The sequence below is a fragment of the Berghia stephanieae genome, chromosome 12 (genome assembly GCF_034508935.2).
Source record: "Berghia stephanieae isolate SIO BIC M18660-M18661 chromosome 12, UCSD_Bste_1.3, whole genome shotgun sequence".
Classification (NCBI taxonomy): domain Eukaryota; kingdom Metazoa; phylum Mollusca; class Gastropoda; order Nudibranchia; family Aeolidiidae; genus Berghia; species Berghia stephanieae.
Window position 1 is genome coordinate 6,511,114 of NC_088371.1, and position 18,198 is coordinate 6,529,311.

At 37.8% G+C, this 18,198-nt stretch overlaps 1 protein-coding gene across 1 annotated transcript in view; it reads left to right on the forward strand.

Annotated features, from left to right (window-relative positions):
• The window catches only part of LOC144957869 (uncharacterized), an 84,780-nt gene that overhangs the window by 59,078 nt on the left and 7,504 nt on the right, over positions 1–18,198 (forward strand). The window contains exons 2-3 of the mRNA XM_078889359.1: positions 1,864–1,989; positions 7,802–8,240. Coding sequence (XP_078745485.1) covers positions 1,888–1,989; positions 7,802–8,240 — 541 coding nt within the window. The 5' untranslated portion in view covers positions 1,864–1,887. The remainder of the gene's footprint in view (positions 1–1,863; positions 1,990–7,801; positions 8,241–18,198) is intronic.

Below are 18,198 nucleotides of genomic sequence, written 5' to 3' on the forward strand. Positions count from 1 at the left end.
CAGCTGATCCTGCATAGGACGTTGCTTCCCGAACTTTTCTTGCGAAACAGATTACGGTTTTCCGCCAGTTTACTTGCTTGAGTTGTTGTCATTCCCAGCCATTCACATATATCTTGTTCCCAGCTTCTTGTCGGTCTACCTCTTCCTCTCTTGCCGTCTACCCTTGTCTGCAGAATGTGCTTTTCTAATGATTCGTGGCGAGTCGTATGGCCAAAATAGGTCTAGACGTTGATATAAGGCAGCATATCCATACTGTTTCTGTGAAATTAGAGTCTAGAATATTGTGTACAAATGGGGTCCTGGGTTCTGTTCGAATCTTGATTTGTCAAAATAACAACAACAAAAAATAGCTATTTTTGCCTTCAATTTAAGACATTTAGAAATCTCTACCTGTTTTATCTTATGTTATTTTATCTTACTAAAGGCTTAATATAGGAATTATCCTTTAAATGCCTTATACAATAGTTTATAATTACAGAATCTCATATAGCTTGCATTGTATCATTCACAGACAGTTTTATACAACTTTGAATGTAATGAAAAATGTATCAATACGGCAATGTAAAATCGAAAAATACTATCATAGAATACTGGTAATTAAAAATTGGTCATGATCGAATGAATCCTAAATGTACAAAGTTCATAGCACAATGAAATAGTAATGAGAAAAATAATTATGAAAGCAACCACGATAATAATCATACATAAGTATCTGAAAAACTATCTTTGTCTTCTTATATAAATTATAAATCTGGTTACCACATACAGTTATAAACGTGAGCGTTGCATTGGACGGTTCCTTATTCCAGTTTTTGAGTATTTATATTTCAATGATGCGATTTGGGTTATCACCTTCTACAAAGTACACATAGATCTCTACCAAATGTAGATTGATCGCATCGCCACCATAACGGTTGTTATGATTTGGTCTGTTTAGGGGCAGCGTGGCTCAGTGGTACGGTCTTTGCTTCCTACCCGAAAGGTACCGAGTTCAATCACCCGCCGCTGCGTTGTGTGGCCTTGAGCAAGTCACATCGCCCTAGCTCACTATGCGGCGCTGCTCTGCGGCTGACGCCTGGGTTATTCCAGTCTTCACTTGGTATAGACCCTGAAGACAAATTTCCCCTTGGAGATGAATAAAGGGAATTTTATTTTATTCATTATTTTTTATAATGAAAATTGAGCCCGTAACCAGAAATATAAGATTTTGCCAGCATTTCTCGTTTTATGAAGTGACAAGAATCTTAATTCCCAGGGTGCAAAAATAGAAAGTGGGGTAAATCTCAAATAAATCATTTGTAAAATAAACTGTATTCTGAATTAACGTCTCGTTCTTTCTGATCCATCCTAATATGTGTCAGTGCATGACATTATCAGTCGGAAGGTTAAAATTTTGAATTTCATTTTCTGAAAGAATATTTTCCCCAGAGCATTTTAATCTTTATTTTAAGTAAATCGGGTGATTTTGCAAGAAGTTATGGTCAGATGTATGGGAAAGGTATCCAGCAACTTTTCTCAAATTTCATACATTTTTAACTTGACTAACTGAAAAAAATATTTAGAAGTGAAATATATTTCCCGAAGATGTACAAAAATGGTTGATTCAATCATTCATGATAAGACCTTATTTAGGAGAAAAATTGACCTTCTTACTAAACTTGACAATATCTCAGTTCAAACCGTTTCACCATCCTACTGATTATGTCATTCACTGTAACATATGTCACTGACGTTAAGCCCTATGTCATAATATATGGATCATGTGCTGTTTTTAACTCTAAATGTCTACATTTTAAAAAAATAATGCATCATAAGATAGAGACGATGTTCATGGTTATTCACGCATTCTCCCTTTCGTTGCAGAACATTCTTAAACTCTCCAATACGATGACGTCATCAAATTTTGTGTTGACCTTGACCTTACTTGCTGTCACTTCCTGCCACACCCTTGCCAAACCATTGTCTGCAGACAGCCAACAAATTTTATCAGTAAGTCTTGTTGATGCATTTTAACCCTCTCCTTACTACCTACAGCAAAATCGTCACATTTGTTACGAGACAATATACATTTTAAAAAATTCAGATTTATTTTGTACATCACAAACTTTGAAGAATAATCTTTGTTTAATTAGTAAGATCATAAAGTTGTTTTATAGAGAGTTTGTTTGTGTTTAAAAAACCAATTGGGTAAGCCCGCCAATACTGAAAATGATCGGTAGGTAAGGAGAGAGTTAATCTCCTACGCAGATCTATAAAAGGAATTCAATTTTGGGTTTATTTAAAATCGTTGTGTTGGACAGCATTTTTTGTTGCTTTAGAGAAGTTCCATGAGAAAAAGAGCCTATTTTTAAAAATTAAGCTTTTATATAGATCAATATCCACTAAACGTGCTCAACGCGCTTTACAAGGGATCCATGGCCAACAACAACATTTAACATGTGTTGTGATGTTTGTTGCGATATTAATATTCGGATTAACTTGATAACACTTTGGGATGATATCAACAACTTTATTCAACTAACGGTTTTACATAAGAGGAAGTAAACAATAACAAAGATTCTACTTTCGCTTTTATATTGAAGTGATTCCGTACAATATTAATATCTAGGTAATCTTTACATTTAAGTGGTCCCCTGTATATTTACTATCCAATTACTCACACACATATATCATAACATCCCTCTTCTTTAGAAGAATTAATTTTGACTTGATATTAGTTATGAAGAATTACTAAGATTAACATACACACAGACATATCCATGGAATAGGAGTAATTTAGTTTTAGATCAATAATTCAAGGGGTTTAAAATCATTATGTCATTACATTATTTCTATTAGTACACTATTATATAAATGACCTAAGTACATTCATAAAGTTCAATTTGATATGGATTCTATTCTATTTTGCCAATCCACTGGATTAATGTTCTCAAGATTAGTTCACATCATATATTGTTTCTGTCTTGTCAGGTAATCCTTTTCGAATTCATGTAATAGTAATATGTAATATGTGCCTAACTAACCACACACTAAGAGATATGTGCAACTATACTACCGCACATATTTGTTAGCTCTAGTAGCTTTATCTAGTGTCTAGGTTGCGCTAGCGTTGTTTTTGTGTGTATATGTGGACGCCATTAATCTTCAGTTTGATTTCACATCCCTAACAATTGGCCATGCCTAACTAACTTGTGTACTTTGTGGGTTTTCTAACACTGCGTCCACTTCTAGTAGTGTATGTTTGAGTTTGAGATGTGGGGTGTTGTCACCACGAACAGAGGTGCGCTCGTGCACTGGCTGTTCAGACGATGGTGAGCATGGGAGCTCGACCATCGTATTCGTAGGTTTTTCAGCCTCAGAGTTACGTTGGTAGCTTTGTGGTTCAGTAAGAGGCGTGTTGCTTGTCTTGGCTTGTCGTAGAATGGTACATATCGGAGATGGTTTCGGTTGCGACGAATATTTTGCCCTTTGTTAGATAGGACAATGTATGATCTGGGATGATTATCTTGGTTGATTATCTTACCAGATTCCCATCTTTTGTTGATTTGTTTTGGTAAACGATTGGTTGGTCGTTGCTAAGAGTTTGTAGTGGGCGTGTTGCTCTGTTGTAGTAGAGCGCTTGTTGTTCTTTACGTTGTTCGAGACTTTTAATTGTCGGTTGTATGTTTGTTGGTTTGGTGGGTTTACGGGGGAGACCATCGGCCACTGTTCGATTGAATAAGATTTGACCAGGAGATGGTGTGTTGTTATCAATTGGAGTATTACGGAGAGCAATCATCGGTAGAAAGGGATCAGAATTAGTTTTAAGTGATTTTAATAATGTTCGTTTGACTAGTTTAACTTGGCTTTCGATGAATTCATTACTTCTAGGGTAATGAGGAGAGCTGGTTTCGCGTCGGATTCCAAAAGACTTAACGAATTGTTTGTAAGCATTTCCACTGAAGTGGGAACCATTATCTGATCTTATGACAACTGGTATGCCATGTTCACTGATAATTTGTTTGGTTAGATTTGTTATTTTCTGACTGGTGCTTTGACCTTTTGGTATTTTCCGTACAAAGGGAAATTTTGAAAAGTAGTCGGAAATAAGTAAGTATTCATCTCTCTTTCAAATAGAAGAGGTCTGTCCCAATAGCGTGCCATGGACCAGGAGGTATCTCTGTCTGTATTAGTGGCTCTTTCTGTTGAGTTGGTTGGAGTGATTGACAGATTCGGCATGATTTGGTGATATTTTCAATATCTTGGTTAATGTTTCTCCAAAATACTGAGGTTCGAGCGCGTAACTTGGTTTTTTTTCGATTCCCAAGTGAGGCTCGTGTAATTTACTTAGTATTTCATGTTTCATTGATTTTGGGATGATAATTCTTCGGCTTTTTAAGAGTAAGCCTTCTTCGAGACCAATTTCATCTCTGTAGTTCCAGTAGGGTTTTGTTAACATAGTGGTTTCTTGTATAGTTTCTGGCCATCCTGTGTATACTATTTCTTTCAGAGCGTTCAATTCATAATCTTTCGCGGTTTCTTCGCGTATTCTTTGTAAGATGTTGTTACTAAATTCTGTCATTACTTGGTGTATTTTGACATCCATGTCTTTTATTTGATTATTTGTTTCAGATGAAAGTCTTGATAATACATCTGCTACTTTCCTTTCTTGGCCAGGAATGTATTTTATTGTGAGGTCATATGGCTGTATTCGGAGTAACATTCTTTGTAGTGCTGCTTTGAAATTTTTCAATTGGATGGTACTTAGTGGTTTGTGGTCACTCTCTACAATGAAGGTTTGTCCGTATAGATAAGTATGGAATCTTTCGCACCCATAGACAACAGCAAGTAACTCTCTCTCTCAATGTTTGCATAACGGCTTTCTTCATCTGATAAGGCTTTGCTGGCAAAAGCTACAGGTTGACCATTTTGCATTATTGTGGCACTAACCCTTTCATTGAGGCATCAACTTGAACTGTTACGGTTTTCTATTATCAAAGTAATGCCAATGTTGTATGGTCTGAGATAGTTTCATGGCTGGCATTCCAAGCAAATACCTGATCTTTCTTGATAAGATCACGGAGGGGTCTGTCACATCACTGGCATTCTTGATGAAATTGCTCATATATGTTGTAAGTCCTAAGAAGGATTGTAATTCTTGTTTGTTTTGAGATGACTTCATGTTTTGTAATGCAGATACTTTGTCTGGGTCAGGTTTAGTGCCATCTTCAGTACATATTATTCCATAAAATTTTATTTCTTTTTGTTTTATTTTACATTTGTCTGAATTTAGTTTGAGACCTGTGGCTTTACATTGTTGTATCTCATTTACTTAAGATTTGTATTATGTTCAGCCTCATCTTTTCCAAACACAACTATGTCATCGCTTATGCCAATAACACCTTGACAACCTTCAAAAGTCTGATCAATCTTGTGCTGGAAAATGTCTTGGCTCATTTTAGACCAAAAGGCATTCTCAGAAATCTGTAGCGGCCAAAAGGAGTATTGAATGTTGTTAAGTAAGCTTGATTGGTCGTCTAACTCAATGTTCCAATATCCACATTTGGCTCAGGATCGAAAAGAACTTTGCACCGCTTAGTTTAGGTAGTATTTCTTCTAATGTAGGTGTGACATAATGTTCTCTTTTAATGGCTTTATTTAGGTCTTTGGGATCTAGACATAGTCTTAATCTGCCATTTGCCTTTTCTCTATAAACGAGACTGTTAACCCAGCTTGTGGGCTCTCCTTATGCTACTTTTGTTATAATGTTCGTTTGGCACATTTCGTCTAGCTCCTTTTTTATTCTCTCTTTGAGAGCAATTGGTATTTTCCGTTGGGCTTGAATGACTGGAGGCATATTGTGGTCAAGATGGATTTTATACTGGCCTTTAAATATTCCTATGCCATCAAAAACATCTGGGTACTGATCTATCAGCTCTTCTTTATTTTGTATCATTGTTTCTCGCTTTATCACGCAGTTCATCGTAACAAGTTCCAATGATTCTGCTGATGGTAGTCCCATTATTGCAGACCCTGCATCTTCTGTGACATAAAACAATGCACTGTGCGTATGTTATTGTAGTTGCAGTCTATTATACATGTGCCAAGATTGTTTGATTTTATGTCCACCATATCCTGTCAATACCTTTTGTGATGGTGTGAGAGAATTTGGGTTTCCATTGTTGTCTAATTGTTTGGGAAACATTCTCTTGTACAGTCTCAGTGGTAAGGCATTTCCTTGTGCCCCTGTGTCGATTTTAACTTTGAGTGTTGTGTGAGATGTCTGGTAATCTGGAAGTCGACATTGATCTTTGCAAAGACTTCGTCTCTTTTGTTTGTTGCTTGTTTTATTGATTCAATTGAAACGCATTCAAATGACAATTCTTCAATATCTTCTCGCATCTCATGCACAGCCTTCGACTGATTGAATTTCAATTTGCGGCACATTTTTGAAAAGTGATTTGGCTTTTTACAATAATGACATATTTTGTTTCTTGCTGGACATGTTGAAGGGTGGTGAGGTGGCCCACCGCAGTTAAAACAATGGCTACTGGTTGGGTTCATTTGGTGGACTGGTTGTCTCGGTAGTTATTTGTGTAGGTTTTGTAACCCATTGGGCACGATGTGGCATTTTTCTGAGCGCGTTGATATCGACAGCATTGATACTAGATGTGTTTAGAGTCATATTAGACATTTGCTGACTCATTGCTTCGATAGATCTTGCTATTTCAAGTGCTTTGTCTAGTTTTGTGTCTTCTTCTGTGAGCAATCTTTCTCGTATTTTGTCGTTTCTGTACGAAGATTGACCTTATCAGAGCTTAGTTCACCATAGTCACATTCTTTGGCAATCAGGCGTAGATCTGTGACGAATTGGTCAGTTGTTTCTTGTTTTTTCTGTGTTCGTGAATTGAAACGAAATCTCGCCATTATTGTGTTTTTCTTTGGCTGGCAATATTCTGTAAATTTTCTGAATAGTGTATCTACATCCACATCATCTGGGATAGACCAGGTAATGTAAATATCTCTCCCCGATTGACCAATGTAGAGCAGAAAATAGCTTGATTTTTCTTCATCTTTCTTGTCAGCTAGAGGCCCAGTAAGTAGGAACTTCATGTGTTGGCTCCTTGTTTTCCAGTTTTCGGCAATATTGCCGTTTCCAAAGTCCATAGACTGTGGTTTCAATTGTGGGTCCATGATCCGTTGTCACTAACAACTAACTTTACTTATTTATGTGATACTTGATTTTCTGAGTAAATAAGATTGTACTTCTCTTTCTTAGTTGTTACTTGACCTTCTTGACACCATGTTGTGATGTTTGATGCGATATAAATATTCGGATTAACTTGATAACACTTTGGAATGATATCAACAACTTAATTCAACTAACGGTTTTACATAGGAGGAAGTAAACAATAACAAAGATTCTACTTTTGCTTTTATATTGAAGTGATTCCGTACAATATTAATATCTAGGTAATCTTTACGTTTAAGTGGTCCCCTGTATATTTACTATCCAATTACTCACACACATATATCATAACAACATGTAGGACGTATAGATGAGTCCTTGGAAAAGGCTCTTTACTCACATTCTCTCACCGTACTCAGGTGTAAAATGAGTACCTGACCTTTAACAGCGTTGTCTCTGTCCGAAAAATTTATAACATCGCCTAACAAGCGTCATGTTCCGTCGTAAATGTTAAATGTTGCTTTTGGCCAGGGGCCCTTTGTAAAGCGCTTTGAGCACGTTCAGTGGATATTGCTTTATATGAAGGCTCAATTTTTAAAAAAAAATTCTATGTTATTCTTTCCCTCTCCACAGCTCTTCTCCTCCAGGTTCCTCCCACGTCTCCACAACCCCTCTTTCAGCCTCCCCTCCTCTTCTTCTTCTTCTGGAACTTTCTCATCGCAAGAAGAAAATAGCGACGACGGTCTCAGCGACAGTGCAGATAACAACATCAATAATAATAACAACAACAACAATATGATTGGTGATAATGAGAACGAATCCCCTTTCGCCTTCCCGGCGTACCCAACCCACAGTACAACAAGGGAGGACATCAGCGATTTACCACTCTTCCCTTTCCAAGGAGGACTGGGTCTCGTCGGGAATTACGCCCCTTTGAGAAACGTGGGGCCATCGGGGTTGTGGTTGGCCGGGAACACCCAGGAAGGGGGACTTACCATGGGTCGCGGCAAACGTTTCATTCCAGGCCTGAATGCATTGTATATGACGAGGCTGTTTGGGAACAGAAACGACCGTGAGTAACTAGACCATGTAACCTATTATTATTATTATTATTATTATTATTATTATTATTATTATTATTATTATTATTATTATTATTATTATTATTATTATTATTATTATTATTATTATTATTATTATTATTATTATTATTATTATTATTATTATTATCATTATTATTATTATTTTGACTTTTAAGTACTTCGATGCTTCGGTATAATCCCTATATAAATATACATAATGATGATAACGATAATGATGATGATAATAATAATAATAATTTTATTATAATAATAATAATAATATAATAATAATAAAAGAATAAGAAGAAGAAGAAGAAGAAGAAGAAAAGAAGAAGAAAGAAGAAGAAAAAAAAGAAGAAAAGAAGAAGAAGAAGAAGAAGAAGAAGAAGAAGAAGAAGAAGAAGAAGAAGAAGAAAATAATAAAATAATAATAATAATAATAATAATAATAATAATAATAATAATAATAATAATAATAATAATAAATAATAATAATAATAATAATGAATGATGATATAATAATAATAATAATAATAATAATAATAATAATAATAATAATAATATAATAATAATAATAATAATAATAATAATAATAATAATAAACGCAAACGGTCCTCTTTTTGGAAAAAGGACGTCACTGTTCATAACAATGAGTCCCCCAGCGGCACGTCAAAGTAACTGCAAAATGCCATGCGTATTTTTCATGCTTTGGCTGTTGATGTCATTTCATGCATGTAGCAGTACAGTTACAATAAACCTTCATTATACCGAATACATTGATATCCTACAATACGATATTGAGCATGTGTGTAGATCTATTTATAAGCTGACACTTCCTGTAGAATTACAACACAATACAAGGCGACGACTACAAAAAGATAATAAATATGAGTTCGTTTTTTTTTTTTTGTGTGTTTTTTATTTGGGGGGGGGGGTTAGATTTTTTTATATAGAGCAATATCCACTAAAAGTGCTCAAATCACTTTACAAGGGGTCCCTAACCAACAGCAACACGTAACATGCAGAACGGAACATGACGCCTGTTAGGCGATATTACAATTTTTCCCCGACAGAGACAACGCTGTTAACGGCCAGGTACTCATTTTACACATGAGTACGGTGAGAGAATGTGAGTAAAGAGCCTTTTCCAAGGACATAACTATGCGCCGAGCGAGGCTCGAACCCAGGAACTTCAGATCCGAAAGCGAGTGTCATACCACAAAACCACATAGGCGCACGTACAGCACATTACAAATGAAGGCGACGACTGTCAAAAGAAAGGAAACGTGAGTTTTTAGTATTGCTCAATGTGACAACAGATCCCATTATGTGTTGAATAAAACGTACTGTTCACTTTCTTTTGGTGATCGTCGCCCTGCACTGTGACGTAGCATTTCTGGTAGTGTCAGGATCAGGAAATAAATTAACGCGGCTATAGATAGAATGTAGTTGACGTCACTCGGGTCTTTGCTATTGTTTTTTTTTTTTTTTGCCATCCACGTTTATGAGTAATTCTCACTTAACTGTATTATCCTGACTATAAAAATTCATGGTTGCACATAGTTTTGTGTATTGGTCCATTACACCTCCGGATGGCAATGTTGTGAGCTTCTTAGCCAAGCGCATCCTATCTTTAGAAGAACATGGTTACACATAGTTTTGTGTGTTGGTCGTTGATACTTCCGGATGGCAATGTTGTGAGCTTTTTAGCCAAGCGCATACTATCTATGATATTATTCACCGCTTAAAACGATCTAATCGTAAACATTACCACATAACGAATTTTTACTGCATTCAGTCAAACCGACTCAAAACATCAGAAGAGAGTTACCGCTAAAAGGAAATCACATCAAACGATGACAAGTCTGCCGTACTCTAGAAAAACCCATATTTAAAAATTTGGCCAGAAAACTCGTCCTTCAAATATCGATCGATTTAAATGACCCTCATCTTGGCAAAAAAACTCTCAAACCTGGGACTTCGCGAAGTCCCAGGTTTGAGAGTTTTTTTGCCAAGATGAGGGTCATTTAAATCGATCGATATTTGAAGGACGAGTTTTCTGGCCAAATTTTTAAATATGGTATTTTTTTTTCCAGAGTACGGAAGAGTTGTTATTCAGGGTGATGGACAGGTCAAGACTTTAGCCTTGAGGTCAAGTGTGCGCAAAATGGTTTTCTTCATGCACAAAATTATTGATTAAGTGGTTTCAATCCCCTGACCATGCATGCGAGGCACTTAAAATACACATAGGAGTCAGGACTTCGGTATTGTCAATCAAGCCTTCTAAAAGCCAACGTCAGGAAAAGTCACTCGCCACACCCTATTCCACTCGCCAATAGGATGATGTCACGTTCGCCCAGCAACCAGTAGCTTGGTTCTGAACAAAGAAAATCGGTACTCTTTATTCATCATGCTGGCTAGAACTTTTTTCACATGTCATGTGATCGGAATGTACAAAAGTCAAAACAAAATCAGATTTATTATGATTTTTTTCCTCTGGATACACTTATATGCTCGTCGGAGAAGTATCTCATAAGGGCGGTGATGGAGATAATGGCGTCCGCCATTGTGCCAATAGTTAAGAACCAGTTACTATGCACAATTACGAGGGAAAAGACGTCACGACTGTTGAACCCTATTATAACAAATTCACGTCAAATGACGTATAGACAATGACTTTCCTGTACTACGACAAACATCCGATCCCGTAGAACGTTCATTAGCAACAGTAACAAGCGACGTATGTCGAGTAGGTTTTGACTTTCACTGTATGACGCCCTGCTTAGTGTGTTAGTAGATAGGAATCGACGAATGGACGGGGGGGGGTCTGCTCGGGGGGGGGGGGGGGGGGGTCTTATTGAGCTCTTCCAGACACTTCTTTATTTTACCGCTTCGTCTGTATCATTAACCATTATCATAATAATTAATAATAAATAAATAATAAATTCCCTTTATTCATCCCTAAGGGGAAATTTTTCTTCTGGATCTATTCCAAGGGAAGACTGGAACAATCCAGGCGACAGCCGCAGGACAGCGCCGTAAAGTAAGCTAAGGCTAGGTAACTTGCTCAAGGCCACACAGCTCAAACGGGTAGTCGAACTTATTTACCTTTCGAGTACGAAGCAAAGACCGTATCGCTGAGCCACGCTGCCCCAGAACATCTTCAAACAAATATGTCACACTGCTTCAAAACAGCATTATTTTGGGGGTGATAGAGATACTAAAATTGATTTTTTATATTTTAAAAATTAACTTTATATAGAGCATTTTTTACTTAACGTGTTCAAAGCGCTTTGCAAGGGGTCCATGATAAACAGCGACCCGTAAAATGTAGAACGAGAAGACATGGCGCATATCAGGCGATAATACATTTTTTTCCCGACAGAGACAGCGCTGTTAACGACCAGGTACTCATTATACACATGAGTATGGTGAGAGAATTTGAGTTAGGAGCCTTTTCCAAGGACTCAACTATGCGCCGAGCTAGGCTAAAACCCAGCATCTTCCGATCCGAAAGCAAGTGTCATGCCTCAAGACCGCATATCTTCACATAGTTTGTAATGGCTAATTGAGACAGGAGACAGAAGACATTAGAAAGAAACTGGAGGCAACAGAAATGTGGTTTCTTAGAAGGATGTTAAGAATCTCATGGACAGAGAAGAAAACTAATGAAGAAGTATTAGAGCAAGCTGAAACTAAAAGGTTATTAATTCGTACAATAAGAAAAAGACAAATGCAATTTTTAGCATGATCGACATAAATGTATTGAACGTCTTGCTCTCACAGTAAAGATGGAAGGTAAAAAAGAGTAGAGGTAGACCAAGAAAAATTATTTGAATAGTTTGAACAGCTGGGTGACAAAGAAAGAGAGGAGTAATATTAGTTTTCTGAGGTTATCTGATCAGATGAATGGCGTACCAAGATCAAGGGTACTTGAAGAAGAAGAAGAATTGAGAAGAGTGTGGCAGCTGCTCACACTGGTTCAGATATGTTTTCTTTTCCCTTTAATTTATTTGATTTTCATATTGAATGAAACAGTGAGACATGTCGATTTTTATGTATAATATTATATAGTATTTAATTTATGTGCAAAATATGTTTAAAGGGCTTACTGATTTTAAATCAGATTTTATTAAGAGGATATTATATGTATTATTATTGTTTTTCAAATTATTACTTTTATATTTTCTTCTCATTGTTAATTGTTGTTGTTATATATACAGTGATGCCAAAACTCCGGTTTCACCGGAAAAAACTCCGGTCTGGAGCCAAAAATTCCGGGCTCCGGGCAACTTCCGTCAAATTCCGGTGAGGTCAATTTGTTCCAAGGATACTCCCCCCCCCCCCCTTCCAACCACCACATCATCATCGCTAGTATTACAACCATCATTACTACCACTACTACTGCAATCACCATCACCACATCATCATCACTACCACTACAACCACCACCACCACATCATCAGTACCACAACTACTACTACAATCACCACCACCACATCATCATCACAACCACAACTACCATCACTATTACAACCACCACCACCACATCATCATCACTACCACTACTACTGCAACCACCACCACCACATCATCATCACTACCACTACTACTGCAACCACCATCACCACATCATCATCACTGCAACTACCACAACTACTACAGCCACCACAATCACATCGTCATCACTACCACTACTACTGCAACCACCACCACCACATCATCATCACTGCAACTACTACAACCACCACTACCACATCATCATCAATACCACTACTACTACAACAACTACCAGCATCACATCATCTTTACAGCTACTACTACAACCACATCCATATCATCATTACCACTACTACTACAACCACCATTACATCGTCATTACCACTACTACTACAAACCACCACCACCACTCATCACTACAACTATCACTACTACTACAACCACCACCACCACCACATCATCACTACCACTACTAATACAACCACCACCACCACATCATCATCATCACTGCAACTACCACTACTACTACAACCACCACTATCACATCATCATCACTACCACTACTACTATAACCACCACCATCATCACTACCACTACTACTACTATAACCACCACCACCACATCATCACTACCACTACTACAACCATCACCACCACCACTGCATCATCATTACCACTGCTACTACAACCACCACCACATCATCACCACCACTACTACTTTAACCACCACCACCACATCATCAACCTCTACTACTACAACCCCCACCACCACATCATCATTACCACTACTACTACAACCACCACCACAACATCACTACTACTACTACTACTACAACCACCACCACCACATCATGATTGCCACTACTACTACTACAACCACCACTACCAGTTCATCATCACGACCATTTGTACTACAACCATCATCACCACCACATCATCATCACTACCACCACTACTACAACCACCACCACATCACTATCACTACCACTACTACTGCAAGCACCACCACCACCACCTCATCTTCATCACTACCACCACTGCTACTACTACAACTACCACCACCACCGCCACATCGTCATCACTACCACTGCTACTACAACCACCACCACCACATCATCATCACTACCACTACTACTACTACTACAACCAACACTACATCATTATCATCACTACCACTACTACTACAACCACCAGCACCACATCATCATCACTACCACTACTACTACAACCACCACCACCACATCTCATCACTACCACTACTACTACTACAACCACCAAACAACATCATCATCATCACTACCACTACTACTACAACCACCAGCACCACCTCATCATCACGACCACTACGACTAAAACCACCACCACCACATCATCACTACTACTACTACTACTACTACTACTACTACTACTACTACTACTACTACTACTACTACTACTACTACTACTACAACCACCACCACCACATCATCATCACTACCACTACTACTACAACCACCACTACCACATTATCATCACTACCACTACTTCTACTACAACCACCATCACCACATCATCATCACTACCACTACTACTACAACCACCACTACCACATTATCATCACTACCACTACTACTACTACAACTACCACTACAACATCATCATCATCACTACTCCTACTACTACAACCACCAGCACCACATCATCATCACGACCACTACTATTACAATCACCACCACCACCACATGTCATTACCACTACTACTACAACCACCACCACATCATCACTACTGCTACTACTACTACTACAACCACCACCACCACATCAGCATCACTACCACTACTACTACAACCACCACTACCACATTATCATCATTACCACTTATACTACTACAACTACCACTACAACATCATCATCATCACTACCACTACTACTACAACCACCAGCACCACATCATCATCACGACCACTACTATTACAATCACCACCACCACCACATCATCATTACCACTACTACTACAACCACCACCACATCATCACTACTGCTACTACTACTACAACCACCACCATCACTACCACTACTACTACAACCACCACTACCACATTATCATCACTACCATTTGTACTACAACCACCATCACCACCACATCAACATCACTACCACCACTACTACAACCACCACTACATCATTATCATCACGACCACAACTACAACAACCACTATCACATCTTCATCATTACTACCACTACTACAATAACCACCAGCACCACATCATTCTCACTCCCACCAGTACTACAATCTCTACCATAAGGTTTTGGCGCTTTACTTCATTTGAAATAAGGAAACTTTGGGATTGTATTTGGCAATGTGTTTATGTATCATAATATAATTTTAACCTGTTATCTATTTAGAACTATACAATATGTAAACACAATGCCAAATACCATTCCAATTCCTTTTTCTTGTGTGCGGAAATTCCTCTTTCGGCATTGAAATTCCTACGAGTGGTGTCTGAAACTCCTGTGAGCCAAATTTAAAGTTGGCGTCTCTGTATATAAACGATGTGTGTATTTTTACCGACAATAAATAATGCAGTCAGAGTGTCATTAAATGTAAAAAGCATAACAACAAGAGATGAAGTGAGTAGGAAAGTGCCAGAAGACAATAGATATTAAAAATTATTGTCCTCTGGCACTTTCCTACTCACTTCATCTCTTGTTGTTATCAACATAAGTGCCTGCTCCACTCACTTTTCTGAATAAAAAGCATAAATGTCCTACTTCTCAACATTTTAACGTTAGATTGACCTAAAAGCATCTGTGTAATCCGGGCATAATACCACGTCGAGACGGTGGGTGACATATAAAGTAGAGCATTTATATAGCGCAAAATCCACTAAACGTGCTCATAGCGCTTTACAAAGGGTCCCAGGACCAACAGCAACACGTAACATATAGAACGAGACATGACGCCTGTTAGGCGATATTACATTTTTTTCCGACGGAGACAACGCTGTTAACGGCCAGGTACTTATTTTACAACTAGTACGGTGAGAGAATGTGAGTAAAGAGCATTTTCCAAGGAGTCAACTATGCGCCGAGCAAGCTAGGCTCAAACCCAGGACCTTCCGATCCGAAAGCGAGTGTCATACTACAAGACCACATAATATATATGAAAGTAATAACTAAATTAAAATATATTCCATATTATCCAACTGATCAGAAGAATAATATGTCCAAGTTTGGTCTCTGTCGAAGTGGGAGGGGCTGTCTATAGGGAAGCCAATATTGTACGTCATTGTTGAAGCGTTGTAACAAGAATCGTACCGGAAGTACACGTCAATCTATTTTTTTTTTCGTTGTGCACAAAAGAGTAAACAGACATGGCATGCTGGGACAGAAACCGTTTCAAATCGTCGTTTTCAAAAGGGCAGGGTCGATACTGAATATTGGCATCGGGGGTTATAAATCCGATTTTTAATTGGAGAGTTAATTAGAGGACTTGTATTTATCACAATATTCGATATTCTTGTTTGGGTTGCTTTCTGTAGAGGATGTAGACAACAATATAATCGACAAACAAAGGCGGAAATGAAATTTTCATATTTTGACAGATGAAATGTGAAATTTAACCAGTAGTCTTTTGACGATATGCATATCGGTATTTTACTGAAAATGTAATAATATTATACATATCAATATATCGATAAAAATCGATTTGATGAAAAACGTATTGATATATTAAAGTTTGATGTCGGTTTATTTGTAGATTGATTTCTGTCTGTCAACATATCAACGTTTTACGTCCAACCGAGAGTATCGATAGCTCAGTAGCTCAGTTGTTAGAGCACGCACCCGTTTCTCAAATGGGCCGCGATTGATCCCGGGTGAATATGAGATAGGGTTTTTTTTCTTCTGACCATCCAGCAGGGAGTGAGTGGGTAGCTGGGTCCGTTATATCTGGCGGGAAGTACTTTGCGATAGGCTAGAGTCTTATCAAAATGGTAACAAGCAATTCCTCTTGTACGAAACCACTCTTCATCCAAGGGACAGGATACATATCTTTTGTAATTATTGATCTTCTGGTTTCAAAGTGATGGCATCTAATTTTCTAGTTTAAATATATGCTTGTCGTCAATAAATATCATCCATATTCGCTCTATTACGTACAATAAAACCTAAGAAACTGCCTATAGATAGTATGCGCTTGGCTAAGAAGCTCATAACATTGCCATCCGGAAGCATAACGAACCAACACACAAAACTCTGTGTAACCATGAACTTTTATATTGTAGTTGATACAGTTTAGTGAGAATCACTCATAAACGCGGATGGCAAAATATAAAAACAAAGGCTTGAGTTACGTCATCTTCGTTCTATCTATACATCCTGTTACTGAAAAAAGTACGCCAACTTAATGTAACCTATTCTTTATTAGTACTCCAAAAGGAATGGTTACATACACACTCCCAAGGATTTAGGAACCACAAAAGTGGAGGGTTTGACGTCACGCCTTTTCTTCCCGATTTTTAAAGAGTAAGAAAAAAAAGTAGATCTAAATTTAAGCGAGCTTTTTTTTTTAGCTTTTATATATTTAGATAGTATGCAGATGACGTCACTCAGGCCTTTGTTATTCTTTTTGCCATCCGCGTTTGTGAGTTGTTCTCACTAAACTGTATTAACCAGACTATAAAAGTTCATAGTTACACAGAGTTTGTGTGTTGGTCCGTTATACTTCCGGATGGCAATGTTGTTCACTCCTTGGCCAAGCGCATTCTATCTATAGATAATATGCGCTTGGCTAAGAAGCTCATAACATTGCCATCCGGAAGTATAGCGGACCAACACACAAATCTATGTGTAACCATGAACTTTTATAATCGGGGTAATACAGTTTAGTGAGAATCACTCACAAACGCGGATGGCAAAATACAACAACAATGGCTTGAGTGACGTCATCTTCGTTCTATCTATATATATATAGATATTATTAGCTAAGAAACTCACAAAATTGCCATCCGGAAGTATAACGGACCAACACACAAAACTATGTACAAACATGAACGTTTATAGTCTGGTCAATACAGTTCAGTGAGGATTTCTCATAAACGTGGATGGCAAAAAAAAATACCAAAAAACAAACAAAACAAAACAAACAAAAACAAAACAACAAAGATCGAGTGACCATAACGTCATTCTATCTTCAGCAAAATATCCACTAAACGTGCTCAAGACGCTTTACAAAGGGTTTCTGACCAACAGCAACACTTAACATGTAGAAGGACACTTGACGCCTGTAAGACGATAATATTTTTTCGACACACAACGCTTTTAATGTCTTGGGATACTCATTTTACACCTGAGTTCGGTGAGAGAATGTGAATAAAAAGCATTTTCAATGACTCAACTACGCGCCGAGCAAGGCTCGAACCCATAACTTTCCGATCCGAATGTGATTGTCATACCACTAGACCA